The sequence below is a fragment of the Quercus suber genome, unplaced genomic scaffold (assembly GCF_002906115.3).
Source record: "Quercus suber isolate HL8 unplaced genomic scaffold, Cork oak 2.0 scaffold_5, whole genome shotgun sequence".
Taxonomy (NCBI): domain Eukaryota; kingdom Viridiplantae; phylum Streptophyta; class Magnoliopsida; order Fagales; family Fagaceae; genus Quercus; species Quercus suber.
Genome location: NW_027069471.1, coordinates 341,524 through 356,465, shown reverse-complemented (window position 1 = coordinate 356,465; position 14,942 = coordinate 341,524). Strand labels below are relative to the sequence as shown.

At 36.1% G+C, this 14,942-nt stretch overlaps 1 protein-coding gene across 2 annotated transcripts; it reads right to left on the bottom strand.

Moving 5' to 3' along the window:
- Positions 1–3,102: 3,102 nt before the first annotated feature.
- Positions 3,103–10,702, bottom strand: LOC112037105 (protein NUCLEAR FUSION DEFECTIVE 4). Of its 2 annotated transcripts, XM_065771771.1 has the most exons (4): positions 10,229–10,702; positions 8,901–9,751; positions 4,053–4,332; positions 3,103–3,654 (listed from the first exon to the last, which is right to left on the bottom strand). In XM_065771771.1, exons 1-4 carry the CDS (start codon positions 10,574–10,576, stop codon positions 3,442–3,444), a joined length of 1,692 nt encoding a protein of 563 aa, XP_065627843.1. In that variant the 5' UTR covers positions 10,577–10,702; the 3' UTR covers positions 3,103–3,441. The 2 variants fall into 2 exon arrangements, with proteins under 2 accessions (XP_065627843.1, XP_065627842.1); XM_065771770.1 differs by lacking the exon at positions 3,103–3,654 and having other exon boundaries at positions 3,661–4,332.
- Positions 10,703–14,942: the final 4,240 nt, after the last annotated feature.

Genomic DNA, 14,942 nt, shown 5'->3' with positions numbered 1-14,942 from the left:
AAAAAAAAAAAAAAAAAAAAAAAAAAAAAAAAAAAAAAAAAAAAAAAAAAAAAAAAAGGCTACTTTTTCTATTATATACATTTATTTTTACAAAACACCCGCATCTATTTATCTATTTTACACATTTATTCAATAAAATATTCATTATTTTACAATTTTTTATTACTCTCTCTCACTGCCCCTCTCTCTCACATACCAACGCTCTCCCATAGACCCAAACCCAACACGCAAAGAGCCGTCAACGTGTGAGCTTCGTTGTTTTCGACAGCGTTCGGTTCCAGTGGTCCGGTGATTGAAACAACTCGCTTATTGGATTGGTTTTCTTATGCTCGTCTTAGCACTGAAGATCCAGGTCCTTCAAGCCTTTTTTTTGTTGTTAATTTTCTTTATTTCTTATTTGGTTGGTGAGAAAGTGGTGGAAAAGAGTAGAAATAGAAGGAAAGATGATCAGCAACCAAAGATCTGCTGATTTTCTTTGTGTTTGGTTAATTTTCTTTATTTCTTGTTTTCTCTGTGTTTTTCTCGGCAACCAAACAAATCTTGTGTAATACTAATTTCTTGTTTTACTTGATTTTGAAAGAAATTTTTTGATGTGATGTTCTCTATTAATGCATGGTGTGGCGTTCTTTGATGATCGGCGGCAGTGAGAGTGAGGTGAGAGTGAGAGCAACCAGAGAGACAAAGAGAAAGAGAGAGAAAAAACTAATAAAATATTAAATGCAAGTATTATAGTAACCATGCATATATTTATACACAATTTTACACCCACTAATGTAGGTGTTTTTTTGCTCAAAATGTGTAAAATGAGCACCTTTTTTCATTTTGCACAATTTTGCATCGCAATTGCTCTAAGGTGGTATCTCGAACTTCCAAAAGAAGGCCTTCTACACCCTCCATCTAAGCTGTACAAGAAAGGCCCCCATGTTAATCCTAGAAACAGCAATGGTTTAAAGGATCTTTCTGTTCAAGTGTAACCGTGTAGGTAACTCATATCTTCACATATACGTCCATTTCACAGGTGTGGACCCACATATCAATCTCATATAGGGCCCACGAACCTATGCATTTGAAAATTTTTATTTTTAAAGAGAGTGCCCATATCGCTAGGCCCACAACCATGGATAAGTATAAGCCTAATCAATTTATGTTATGATATTGTATTATTCAAAATATATATATTATGGAATAAAATTTAGGATTGTCAATGTTTGACCTAACATGTGAACACAATACGAACATGACATGAGTTTTTGCAAGTTAGGATTGGGCCTTAGTGGGTTTGGATCATAAACTAGCAACACAATAAGAAAAGTATCATAAGCGAGTCAACCCGCATTACCAACAATAGACACATTTGATTTGTCAATTTATTCGTGTCAACCAAAAATGACCCATTTAACACAACCCATTTAACTCATATAACAAATAAATATTTATTTTGTTTTAGATTTCTCAAATATCTTTTATATTCAACCTATATTTTAAACTTAAAAAAAGTGAGTAATTACAAAAACTTACAAGTGATATAGTTGTAAATTTAAAATTTCTCTAGTCATGATCAATTCACTATTTGCAACAACTCCTTCAATATTGATTCTTAACATTTGGCGAGTTTTGTGGATGTTATATTTTTGTTGAACTATATTATTTTGAATATGAGTTGAAATGTATGCACTTTCTTTTAGAGTGTAAGGAACTTATTTCTAGATTGAAGTTATATTTTTGTTAATTTATGTTCTTTTGAATGTGGGTTGAAGACTTGAAGTGTATGTATTACTTTTAAGATGTAAAGAACTTATTTTTGTATGGATGTTATATTTTATATTAAGCAGGTTGAAAATGGTTGTGTCACATTTGTGTCAACCCAACATGACCTGTTTAATAAGCATGTCATGTGGGTCGAGTCGTGTCAACTCACTTCATTAATAGGACAGGTTAGGATTGAAGAGTTATGACACGATTATTAAATGGGTTAGGTTCGGGTTGAGGTATTTAGTCGAATACTCCTACCTCGACACAACATAAACCCGACACCCTAACCCGAATTGATATCCCTAATAAAATTTACTAAAAACAAATAAATTAAAAAACTCCTTTTGTCTTTTCCTGATTTGTTAAATTTCACTATGAGCTTTACCACTGCCATTGTGAATGCAGATGATCTTGTCCTCACAATTGGATTGGGGAATATGCATTCAAGATTTAGAAGTGTACCCATCAAACGCAATTGCCAACTATTGCCATTTGGAATTGCCGGGTAGCCCTTTAATCAGATGTTCTGCTCAATGCCCAATATCCAAAGCAACATGTTGAGCCCAAAATGTAAGGAGCCCAAAATGCCCTCTGGGAAAATGACACCATATTTCTGCCATTTGTGTTAATTTCCGGCCCACAAGAAGGAAAAAAATGTTGTTCTTTGAATTGGGTTCAGTTATTTGAATGTTTAGATGAGTTCAGGTATCAAAAGTCAAGGTTGTATTAAAAACCCCATAAAAATAAAAATAAAATTAAAAAAAGGTTGTCTTAAAAACAAATTAAAATGCTGAGCCCAAACTAAATCCAGAATTTGATGCAGGACTGAAAAAAATAAAAATAATAAAAGACCTAAGTAAATCTATATATATATATATATATTGTCCAAGAGAAAATCCAATTAGATTTCAATTGAGGTCTTGCATTACATGTCTAATTTAATATTTTTAATTTTTGTGCCAAGTTAATTATTCATTAAAAGAATGAAAAGTCTAATATTAAATGAACCATATAAAAAGAACCTATCATACACTTAATTTAATCATTTTTTTTTTTGGGGTATAAGTACCTATGATCTAAACCACTTAAGGTTGATACTTGAATAATATGTGGCATTTTATGGACTATGTAACATGCTAGAAGCACTATATGGGTAACTGATAAGTTTTTCTTTATTAGTAAAAAAAAGAAGTGATAAATATTTTTTATTGACTAAATTGTAAGTATATACAGGTTAATTAGGATCGAAACACTTTCTTGAAACCGTATGATAGAATGTTAAAAACAAGTGTTAACAAAATATTACATGAAATTATCAAGGTTTAAGTTAAATATCAGGTAAAAGAAAAATAAAATAAAAAATAGAGAATAAATAAATTACTATAGCTAAACATATAATCTCAAATCTTAGTGTACGTAGAATTGTAGCAGCACATAGTTTACATGCTAGTTTTACTAATTAGGAAAAAAGAATTGCACACGCCAGCTGTAAAAAATGAAATAAAAAGTACAAAGTTGGGATGCATATCAAAACATATAATCTTATATGAAATGATAAGCTAATACAATATGCCTCTCTTAACAAAAATGACAAGCAAACTAAGCTGAATGTAGGATATCACAGAGCATAAAGCTCATCAATCCTTTAATTCTTGTCCTCCCAATCTTCAATCAATTTGCTGCTTGTCTTCAATTTAGCATTTGTCTTCGGCCATTAGATGGTGCCGAGGATTTCTTTGATTTCTTGCTCGCATAAATCTTGGTATAAACAGCTTTGGTTCTAATAGACAATAAAATGTCTAGACCAAACCCAATAATGCATGCAACAGCCATGACCACAAAGGTTGTCCTGTAACAATGGGCTCCAACACAAGTATTGCCGCCTCCAGCAGTGGGAATAGCCTCCATGTCGTATAAAATGCCGGCAAGTAGACCAGAGAAGAGGAAGGAACCAAGGGGAAGGTTGAGGATTAGAATGTTGTATATGAGACCATAGTATTTTAGACCAAATAGTTCAGAAGCTGTTGGGACACTAATGGCTATTCGGATCCCATAGCATATTCCTACTAAGATTGAACCAATGTACAAGGAACCAGGCAGAGCCAGGGCCAAAATAACGAAACCAAAAACCATTAGAATCTGAGCAGCTCATAAATCTTGGTATAAACAGCTTTGGTTCTAATAGACAATAAAATGTCTAGACCAAACCCAATAATGCATGCAACAGCCATGACCACAAAGGTTGTCCTGTAACAATGGGCTCCAACACAAGTATTGCCGCCTCCAGCAGTGGGAATAGCCTCCATGTCGTATAAAATGCCGGCAAGTAGACCAGAGAAGAGGAAGGAACCAAGGGGAAGGTTGAGGATTAGAATGTTGTATATGAGACCATAGTATTTTAGACCAAATAGTTCAGAAGCTGTTGGGACACTAATGGCTATTCGGATCCCATAGCATATTCCTACTAAGATTGAACCAATGTACAAGGAACCAGGCAGAGCCAGGGCCAAAATAACGAAACCAAAAACCATTAGAATCTGAGCAGCCGCATTCCAAAGAGGCCTTGGTGTTCCAGCTTTCCTGTCAGGACAAAAAATATAGAGGAAAAAAAAAAGTCATCAAAAAAAGTTGGTTAAAAATCTTACTTGTTTGCTTATACAGTTCTTTAAAATCTTACTTTTTCTATATACAATTGTATTATTGCCCACTTTCCGCAAATCAATGATTCAGCACACAAAAAAAGTTATCCAAACACACTAATTTTGTATAGACAAAAACTTTTATGAGATGAAATTCACTCTCTAAAGTCTGTAAAGCTTTTTAATGTTTTCGAGGTAAAACTATGGACCAAGAGTTCTATGAGATGAATTCCACTCTCTAAATTAAATAAAGTAGCCCACTGGATTTATTGATGCCAGTGAGACCTGCCTATCTTGACTTAACTACCCATTAAGGACTCTGAAAAGATCTAGCTTTTTTATTTTTTATCTTTTATCTTTCGGCTGTGTCTTACAAGACCCACCAAAATCAAGAAGATGGTAGCCAAGCATAAATCTATGGCGAAGACTTAGGACAAGTGTGTCACTGTCAAGAATTTAATGTGAAGATAACAGAAATTAAACAAGACGAGGAGTTAACCCACTTGCATTTCTGCCCACTTCAAAGTGACACCATTAAGCATTAGCAGAGTTTCAGCAGATGACATCTTACATCATGTCATTTATCCAAAGCCTTTTTTTTTTGGTAAACCATTTATCCAAAGCCAATAGGTTACTAAGATGAGTTTGGCCACTTGATTTACATGGTCATATTTGAAATTTAACTCACTCACAAGCATAGTATTTGTGATAATATGGCTTAAACATTTGAACCCACTAAGCAGGGGCAGAGCATAGCAAGGCTTGGGGGATCATGAAAAAATTCTTTAATATTATGTATAAGTATTAAAAACTTTAAATATCTAGCTACAAAATAGAAGCCCCCCCTTCCTCCCCCAAAATGTTTGAGTTAGTCCAATGATGCTCATAAAAACCATTAAAATTTGTCAATTGGTGTAATAGTTATAGAGATAAGGTAGTTTTTGTTTTCTCAAATTTGTTTTTTGTATATGTTTAATATCAAACTAAACAGTTTTTGTATTCTCATTGGCGTTTAAAAGGTGATAAGTTTCCCTAAAAGATTTATTTTGCAAATATACATATGTGAAAGTTGTTAATTTTATATACAATATATTTATAAATTATAACCCACCCTAGTATCAAAATATTAATGTTTATATATATATATATATATATGCGTTTACGCATGCGTATGATAGTTTATCTTGACTCGTGACTACTATATTGGTAACCAAAATTTGGCTCTCCCAAACAAAAAATCCTAGCTGCCCTGGCCACTAAGTTACAACCAGTCCCACAGCAAAAGAAACGTTTGCATCCGTTGAAAGAGAAGAAATGGCCACACATGTAACATCCTAGAGACTTTCTTCTTCATCGCGGAGGACCAAATTAATGGTCCCTAGGAGCGTGGTCCATCATGCACACATGAGATACCTTAGCAACTCCTTTGCTTCAAAGAGTAACACTATTTTCTTTCCTTTTTTGTTAGGTTAATTAGAGAAGAAACAATCGTAAGGACAATATGCCTTAATCACAATTAGAGGTGATCATGGGTTGTTGGAATTAGGTTTATCATCATCAACCCATGACTCAACCCAATCACGTTGAGAGGAGTGAACTCTTTCACCCTCTTTCACTATTGGCTGACCGAGCACCCAATCGAAGCCAACCTTAACTTATTCTCAGGTAAGAGGTTGGATTTTCGGTTGATTGAAATATACTGTAATTCAACTGCCATTCTTCATCTCTTTTTTCCACAATTCAATCCCTCTCTTCAAACACAAGGAGAGACAAAAGATACCACCTCCTATGAGGAAAAAAATTTCCTGATAATGACTTCCCCACTACCCATTCCAGGGGTTAGACTAGTAGAGTGGTGGGGCATGAGAATGAAAAAAATAATTCAAAGTTGAGTAAAAAAAAGAAAAACTTTCCCCCAACTATTACCTCCCTTTATTAATTGTTGATTATTGACAACAACTGAACAAAGCTACAAAGTAGTAATGAGTAGCTCAATTCAACCTGTTCCTATAGAACTGAAAGAGGCAACCCAACAAATGCTTACCTACACCATTAATAATCTTTCTACCCAAGGAATAATAAATTAAAAAGTAAACTCTAGAGAAGAATCATAAAATAAAGGAAGTTAAACAACTTGATTAAAAAAACAACAATTTATTTGGCACTCATAAAAAGTACTCCCCTAAATAATTTTAAAATATAATGTATATTTTAAAGGGAAGATGTCAAAAGCACTATAGATTTGGAAATGGTATAGAGCTTGACCTATTTAAAGAGTTATTTTGGGAAAGGAAAAAATATATATGTTGACCCCTACAAATTTATAGGAAGTTCAGAATCATGCGAACCTGGACATCACAATTTCCCTTGCATTATTTATAAACATAGAGGGTCATGCTCAGTAACTTAACCCCGAAGGAAGAAATATATTTACTCAATATTTTAAATTGAATTCGACTCTTATTTAAGTTATTTGTAAAAACATGAGGTGGTTTCATCAAATCATGCACATAAGCTCCATGATCAAGATCCATCACACAACTCAAAAAGATTTGAGTGATATTTATATTTATATTTACAAGAGACTAATGAGTACGACTATTTTTTAGGTTGAGGGGGTATTTTTGTAATTTTAGTAGTTTTGGGGTTGGGTAATTGGGTACCCAATTAAAACCCAATAAACATTAGTGTTAATTGGGTTTACTTGGGTTAATACCCATTTAACCCAACTAATAATTGGGTGGGTTTGGGTCTATTTTAAGTGGGCGGGTTTGGGTGGGCAAATGGGTTTGGGTTGATTTTGCCACCATTCATAGCGGAGGACCAAATTAATGGTCCCTAGGAGCGTGGTCCATCATGCACACATGAGATATCTTAGCAACTCCTTTGCTTCAAAGAGTAGCACTATTTTCTTTCCTTTTTTGTTAGGTTAATTAGAGAAGAAACAATCGTAAGGACAATATGCCTTAATCACAATTAGAGGTGATCGTGGGTTGTTGGAATTAGGTTTATCATCATCAACCCATGACTCAACCCAATCACGTTGAGAGGAGTGAACTCTTTCACCCTCTTTCACTATTGGCTGACCGAGCACCCAATCGAAGCCAACCTTAACTTATTCTCAGGTAAGAGGTTGGATTTTCGGTTGATTGAAATATACTGTAATTCAACTGCCATTCTTCATCTCTTTTTTCCACAATTCAATCCCTCTCTTCAAACACAAGGAGAGACAAAAGATACCACCTCCTATGAGGAAAAAAATTTCCTGATAATGACTTCCCCACTACCCATTCCAGGGGTTAGACTAGTAGAGTGGTGGGGCATGAGAATGAAAAAAATAATTCAAAGTTGAGTAAAAAAAAAAGAAAAACTTTCCCCCAACTATTACCTCCCTTTATTAACTGTTGATTATTGACAACAACTGAACAAAGCAACAAAGTAGTAATCAGTAGCTCAATTCAACCTGTTCCCATAGAACTGAAAGAGGCAACCCAACAAATGCTTACCTACACCATTAATAATCTTTCTACCCAAGGAATAATAAATTAAAAAGTAAACTCTAGAGAAGAATCATAAAATAAAGGAAGTTAAACAACTTGATTAAAAAAACAACACTTTATTTGGCACTCATAAAAATTAAAAAGTCCTCCCCTAAATAATTTTAAAATATAGTGTATATTTTAAAGGGAAGATGTCCAAAGCACTATAGATATGGAAATGGTATAGAGCTTGATCTATTTAAAGAGTTATTTTGGGATAGGAAAAAATATATACGTTGACCCCTACAAATTTATAGGAAGTTCAGAATCATGTGAACCTGGACATCACAATTTCCCTTGCATTATTTATAAACATAGAGGGTCATGCTCAGTAACTTAACCCCGAAGGAAGAAATATATTTACTCAATATTTTAAATTGAATTCGACTCTTATTTAAGTTATTTGTAAAAACATGAGGTGGTTTCATCAAATCATGCACATAAGCTCCATGATCAAGATCCATCACACAACTCAAAAAGATTTGAGTGATATTTATATTTATATTTACAAGAGACTAATGAGTACGACTAGTGGCCCCAACATTTGCTTGTCAAAAAAACCATCATTAAATTATTCACATATAAAAAATAAAATAATTTAATGCACGGTTGACATTCAACCCTGGTAATAGTTAGGGTTGGGTCCAAGTTGAGTCTAAAACGATTGAAGTTGAGACCCTAAATTAATAGACCTTTACGTGAGTAACCCATGGCTAAAGGTAATTACTAATTAATAAACAAAATTGACATCTTTTTAGATCTTTCTTTTTCTTTTATTTTTATGGTTCTATATTAACTCATACTTTTCCATCTCATTTTTACCAAAACTCAAGTGTAACTTCTCTATTGCTCACAACTCACTGTTACTATGCAATGAGGTGAGACAAAAGCTGTGTAATCTTAGCAACGCTCATAAAACAAATACCGAGACTTAAGCAACAAGGTAAGTAAAAGTGTGAAAACGACTTACTTGATGAAGTACTCCGAAACAGTACCCGAGACGATTCGCCCGAAAAAGCCCCAAATACTGATAAGCGAAACGAATATGGAAACGTCACTGTACCCAAGCGCCAATCCTATCTGACCCATGTTGTTCTGCACCGCCAAACCAGTCCCGACCCCACACAAAAACGACACGAACAGAACCCAGAAATCAATGGTCTTCAAAGCCTCGACAATCGTGTGCTCCTCTCCGATCAACGGCTGTCCTCTCTTCACCTCAACCACCTCCTCCTCCTCCACAGCAACCGCCGCCACTTCCTCAGCCTTTTCCTCACCCTCCTTCGCCGCCGTCACCAACAACGGTTCAGTGTTTTCGCCCACCTGGCCTTCAACATCTGAACCCGGTCGAGACCGGTTCTTGAAGTAGATATAAACCGGGACTCCCAGCGGAGAAGCTAAGAGGACCATAAGAATGGCGGAGAAGGCTTCGGAGAAAACCGCGCTGGGACTTGGGATGAAATCGTAGGCCAAGAGGTACACGGCGACAACGACGGCGACGGCGTTGAAGACCCAGAAGAACTGCGTCTCTTCCTTCTCCTCGGAGCTAGTGGACGCCGGAGGGGACTCGTGGAGGAACACGGCGGCGATGAGGCAGACGGCGAAGGGAACGACGGCGAGCATGACGAGGAAGGAGGCGGCGTCGTCGTAGAAGAGGGCGGCGCAGACGTCGGTGAATATGGCGGTGCTGAGCCCCACGTAGCCCTTGAGAATTCCGGACACCGGACCTCGGTTTCTCCGAAAGTTCCTTATACACGTCACCAACACTGCCGTGTTCATCCACGTGGTGCTGTTTCCTCCCATGCACAAGAATATACACATCTGTATATAGTGTAAATGAAAAAAAAAAAAAGTTAGCTTTTTTTTTCTTTTTCTATTTTTTTTTTCATCTGTACCATTTTTGGAATATTCGACCCTAGAATATGTAAAAAATAATTCGCAAATTTTTTTTATTTTTTTGATTTGGTATTTGGGTTAATTAATTGGTATTTGGGTTTCAAAAATGTGAAAGTGAACATGCTTAGAATGTTAGATTGTGTGTGTTTTTTGTGCAAGACAATAAGAAAACAAAGAAATAGAGAATGTAATGCGTGTGAGATTTGTTTTTTCAAGCTTGTAAGTTGTAATAGTGTACCAGGGGGTTTGGTTTGGTTTGTCATTCATATGTTTCATTAGAAATTACTCAAATTAGTAGTTAACAAGTATAGTACAACTACAACTGCATTTTACTTATAAAACACAGAGAGAGTTTTTAAGGGTTTTGGACTCTTTTTGAGTTTTGTTGTGGTGGGAGTGTACCTGCCAATAAGAGAGAGGCTTAATTGTTTCACTGACAACAAGCCATTGAGCCCCATAGCCAACGAGGCCTTCGACCGAGCCAATAAGGAGGATCACCCAGGTGGGCAATTTGTCAGAAGCAAAGCCAGCGAGAAGCCCAAATGCCTTGCCCACATCTTTGGCCACAGAGAGATTGTTGAGCTCAAGCTGGGTTAGGTTCATTAGGGACTTTAAGGCATCGGAGTAGTTTGAGAAGGTGTAGTTGTTGCCTGAGATAGCTTGGACCCATATGGCAGCGACAAAGCCAAGCCATTTGAGGGCTGTTACTGAAGATTTGGAAGAATAGGAGGAGAGCTGGAAGAAGCCCATGAAAGGGTGAAACTAAAAGTCTCTTCTTAGAGAAAACAGCGAAAACAGATAGAGAGAAAAAGAGAGAGAGAGAGAGAGATTGAAAGATTGAAAGGTGGGTGGCAATGTGGTGCGGTGGGTAGGTATGTAAGGCGGTGTGTGTGATATTTAAAGATTTTTTGGGAATTGAATAGTAGAATCCCAAAACGACACTTAGCTATTTGGCTTTGTTGCTGGAGGAAACTTAGGTTCCCTTTGGATTGAACTTATTGTTGCTAAAATTGAAAACTGAAAATTGAAAACTGAAAACATTATAGCAAAATAATTTTTAAATGTGTGAATAGTACCGTGGGATTCATTTTTAATATTTTTTATTGTGTGAACAGTAATGAACAGTAATTTTTGTCTCCCGCACAGTGATTTTACTGTTCACAAAAAAAAAAAGAAAAAAAAAAAGAGGAAACAATGATAATAAACGTAGGAAAACGTTGAATCCAAACGCCCTCTTAGAGACCGTTTGGCTTGGGCGGAAAAGCTGAAACGCGCATTTGCGTTTCAGCATTTTTTTTTTTTTTTCACGGGTTTCAGTCTTTTTTACTGTTTATGTACTATTGAGGTTACTGTTTAATGAACAGTAGCCGCAAAGTTTGACATTTCAACCCAAATTTTACTGTTCACGGACCCAAATTTTCACTTTTTAGCAATTTTTTCATTAAAAATGGGTTTCACAATACTATTCACACATTTAAAAATTATTTAGCTACAGTATGAAGTAGGTCTCTTTGACCTTTTGCCGACGAGGGACAACAACTTTGTACACTTTGTTCCTTTTTTCTCGAGGAGTTCAGTGTACAGTTCCCTAATTTCACATTTTAAATTTTAAATTAAGTATAATGCTTCACAGCATCTACAATATTTTTTATTAGCATCGTTTTTTACAAAGGTCTAAAATGGTTTTTTCTTTTCTATGAATATAATTATGAGATGGTAAGAATTTTGTAGTCTGGCAGAGATGTGGGCGCTCAGAGATGGGTTTCTCTTGGCAAAACAGATTAGTTTAGAAAACATTTGTATGAATATGGATGTTGAATTCCTTGTTTATTTGCTTTCTAATACTAATGTGGTTAACCTTAGTCTTGAACCTTTATTATTCGATTGCAGGAACTTGATGAAGACGTTCCTTAACTGTACTGTGGCGCATGTTTTTGGGGAGGCGAATAGGTGTGTTGATAGATTAGCTAGGTTGGGGGCTAATCTTCATTCAAACCACCTGATTTTGTATAATCCACCGCTTGTGGTGAAAGACCTCCTAGCTAATGATAAAGCTGATCATTTTTATAACAGACTTGCGGTGCCTTAGTTTTATAATATTTGCATGGTTAACCCAAAAAAAAAAAAAAAAAGAATTTTGTAGTCTACCATTGGAGTGGCAACTAAACTTATATATTATCCAATAAAAATACTAAATTTATACTCTTCTAAGTTAAGTCTTTTTCTTATTCTTTTTTTGGTGTTGTGGGTTGTAGGGACTCGGTTTCAGAAAAGTTCCCCAACAATACATTTTTAGAGAGTGGACCGAAGGTTTAGGCCCTAACAGACTAGCAACGGAATACAAATCACTTCTTTTTCACTGAAGGGGAGTGAGCCCAGTTTACAACTAATGTTAGCTCCTCGGACTCGTCCGAGGAGATCCCTCTCCCTGAAACTAACATCCCCTCTAAGTTCTTCTATGGCATTATTTTGAATCATGCCCAAAAGTCCTCCCACATTGCTTTGCTCGCCTCTCTTATATCGTTCCTTTCCTCCTATCTTCTCTTCCCTTCTGTTGATCATCCATTGGCCTTCGCTCTAACCGTCCATCCCATCAGAGGTCTTATCCGTACTTCAGTGGCTTACCCTGATCGATGTTACTCTATCAAGGGGTTACATCCCCATTAATGTGGCCAGGGGGGTTAGGTGAGCACATTCAATGCAGAGGTGACAGCTCACCTAAGGCTTGCTCCTTTGCCGTGCTCCCGTCGCCGACGCATGGCACTGGGCCATCTCCTCGTCAGATGTTCAAGGAGTCCTTTGGTGGGGCGGCGCTCGTGTTCCTCCGAGGTCTCGGATGCCTGAGGACGGGCCCTCCTCGGATATGATCCTTGGGGGTAGGTCCTCGCGCTTTCGTCCTCAGACCCCTCACGTATCCTCGACGTGGGCCCTTTGGGCCTGGCTTGGAGTGGGCCGAGGCTACCCAATTTTCTGGCCCCACATGGGTGTTTAGAGTTCTTTGAACACTTAACTAATTTTAGAATGAAGGCAAAAATTCAAAATTGACCCTTTAACTTTTAGCTTTTTTCATTTCAGTTTTCTAACTTTCAATTGTTGTCAATTCGGTATTTTGTTAACCATCTGTTAAGTGTCTCCGATAAATGAGCAAAATGATGCCGTTTTGGCTCTTTTCTTTTTTTTTTTTAATTTTCATAATTAAAAAAAATGTTATTAAAAAAAATAAAACAAAGTTGAAGAAAAGAAAACTCATACCTTACCTTTTCATATAACAATAATCAAAACCATGAGTGTAGAAGTGGATAGGACCATGAGAATCTTAGGGGCTGTTTGGTTTTTAAAAAACCATCACTCATCATTTTGTTTTCATCATCCATAACTCAAAATTGGTGGGTCCCACTGCTGTTTGGTTTGTTTGGATTTGTTTTCAGTTTTTGTTTCCATCACTCAATTCTCTGATTTTTAAGTGATGAGTTATGGAAATTAAAAACACATTTTAAGTGTTTTTGAGTTATGGAAACAGAGTTTCCATGGCATTTTGGTAAATAAACACACACTGCTAGGACCCACGGTCAGAGAAGTTCCCGTCCTTAAATTTTTTTTTTTCTTCTCATTTCTTCTTCACAGACTCACTCAACTCAACAGCTTTTTTGGATTTCATGTTTTCTTCTTCTTTCTTTCTTTCTTCTTCACAGACTTGCTCCAACGACCATTTTTTTTTTCTTCTTTTCCTTCTTTTTCATTCATTTTCTTTCTTTTCTTCTTCACAAAAATAGATGGGTAACTTTATCAACCCAAAAAAAAAAAAAAAAACAAAAAAGATCATTGGTGCCGATTTCTCAAACCCAGAAAATCAAACCTATAAAATATATGATACCAATCATACACACTAACAAACAAACACAAACCCACAAACATGTTCATCCACACAATAAATCTAAAAATTTCTTCTCCAAACACAAACAAAACCCAAAAGTAAGAAATGAAAGAGAGGAAAGGGGCGGAGAAGAGGGGTGGAGATCGGCACCGCTGCTGCCCATCAAAGGTGATCTTGTAAGCTAGGTGCCAGTGGAGATCAGCACTTAGTGGATTTCCTTTTCTAGAGATCGGCGCTGTTTGGACTCAGTGAGAGGAAGAGAATGGAGGGGCGAAGAGGAAGAGAGAACCGTGTGCCTAGGAATTGGGGGAGAGTGATGGAAAAGAAGAAGAAAAAAAAAAGGAGAAAAGGGGATTTATGGGGAGAGAGAGGATACATGTGGGTATGGTAACTGTAAGCCTGACATGGTGCTCAAGCAGTGAGTCCCACAAAAATAGAAATATTTGAGTAATGAGAAGCTGAAAATAGTGTGTCAAATGTGTGGGGCTTAGGAAATTGTGGTATTTTAAGTAATAAGTGAAGAGTGATGAATGACGAAAATTGAGTGAGGAGTGATGAGTAATGGTTTTTTAAAAACCAAACAGCCCCTTAGTGTTCATGCGCTTTCGGAGGAATCTCGTGTATTTCATTTTTTGGCAAACCCGAGCTACAGATCTCTTCACATCTAACCACCACCACTTTCTGATTGTTCAGAAGTTCTTTCACTATGATCGATGATAGTCTACCAAGCATGTGGTGCCTTGCGTCCACCACCACCCTCTTTGTGCAGATTCCTAAACTTGACAGTCTCTTAGAAAGAGTTTTCCTTTCTTCAACTTTTTTTTTTAAATAACAATTTTTTAAATTTATTTTAATTAAGAAAATTTTTTTAAAAAAAAGGGGGGGAAAAAAAAGAGCTAAAACGATTTCGTTTTGCGCATTTAACGGAGACAATTAGCAGATGGTTAACAGAATACTGAATTGACAATAATTGAAAGTTAGAGGACTGGAATGACAAAACTAAAAGTTAGAGGACTGAAACGAAAAAAACTGAAAGTTAAATGATCAATTTCGGATTTTTGCCTAGAATGAATGTAGTCATTATTCTCATACACACATCATATAATTACGATCAATACAAATTGTTTGTACCGCTTTTTGAATTTCACTTTATGTTCTAACAATTGTGATATGTTGTGTGTTTGATTTTTTGTTTTTATTTTAAACTCCAATTATTTTTATAAGAAAAAAAAATACATAACA

What these genes read in the sequence shown, in the direction of transcription:
- LOC112037105 (XM_065771771.1), bottom strand. Translation starts at nt 10,576, where the DNA reads ATGGGCTTCTTCCAGCTCTCCTCCTATTCTTCCAAATCTTCAGTAACA. An exon ending in AGCCTCTCTCTTATTGGCAG is followed by an intron (nt 9,752 to 10,228) that starts GTACACTCCCAC and finishes CACTATATACAG; the next exon opens with ATGTGTATATTCTTGTGCAT. An exon ending in GTTTCGGAGTACTTCATCAA is followed by an intron (nt 4,333 to 8,900) that starts GTAAGTCGTTTT and finishes TTGTCCTGACAG; the next exon opens with GAAAGCTGGAACACCAAGGC.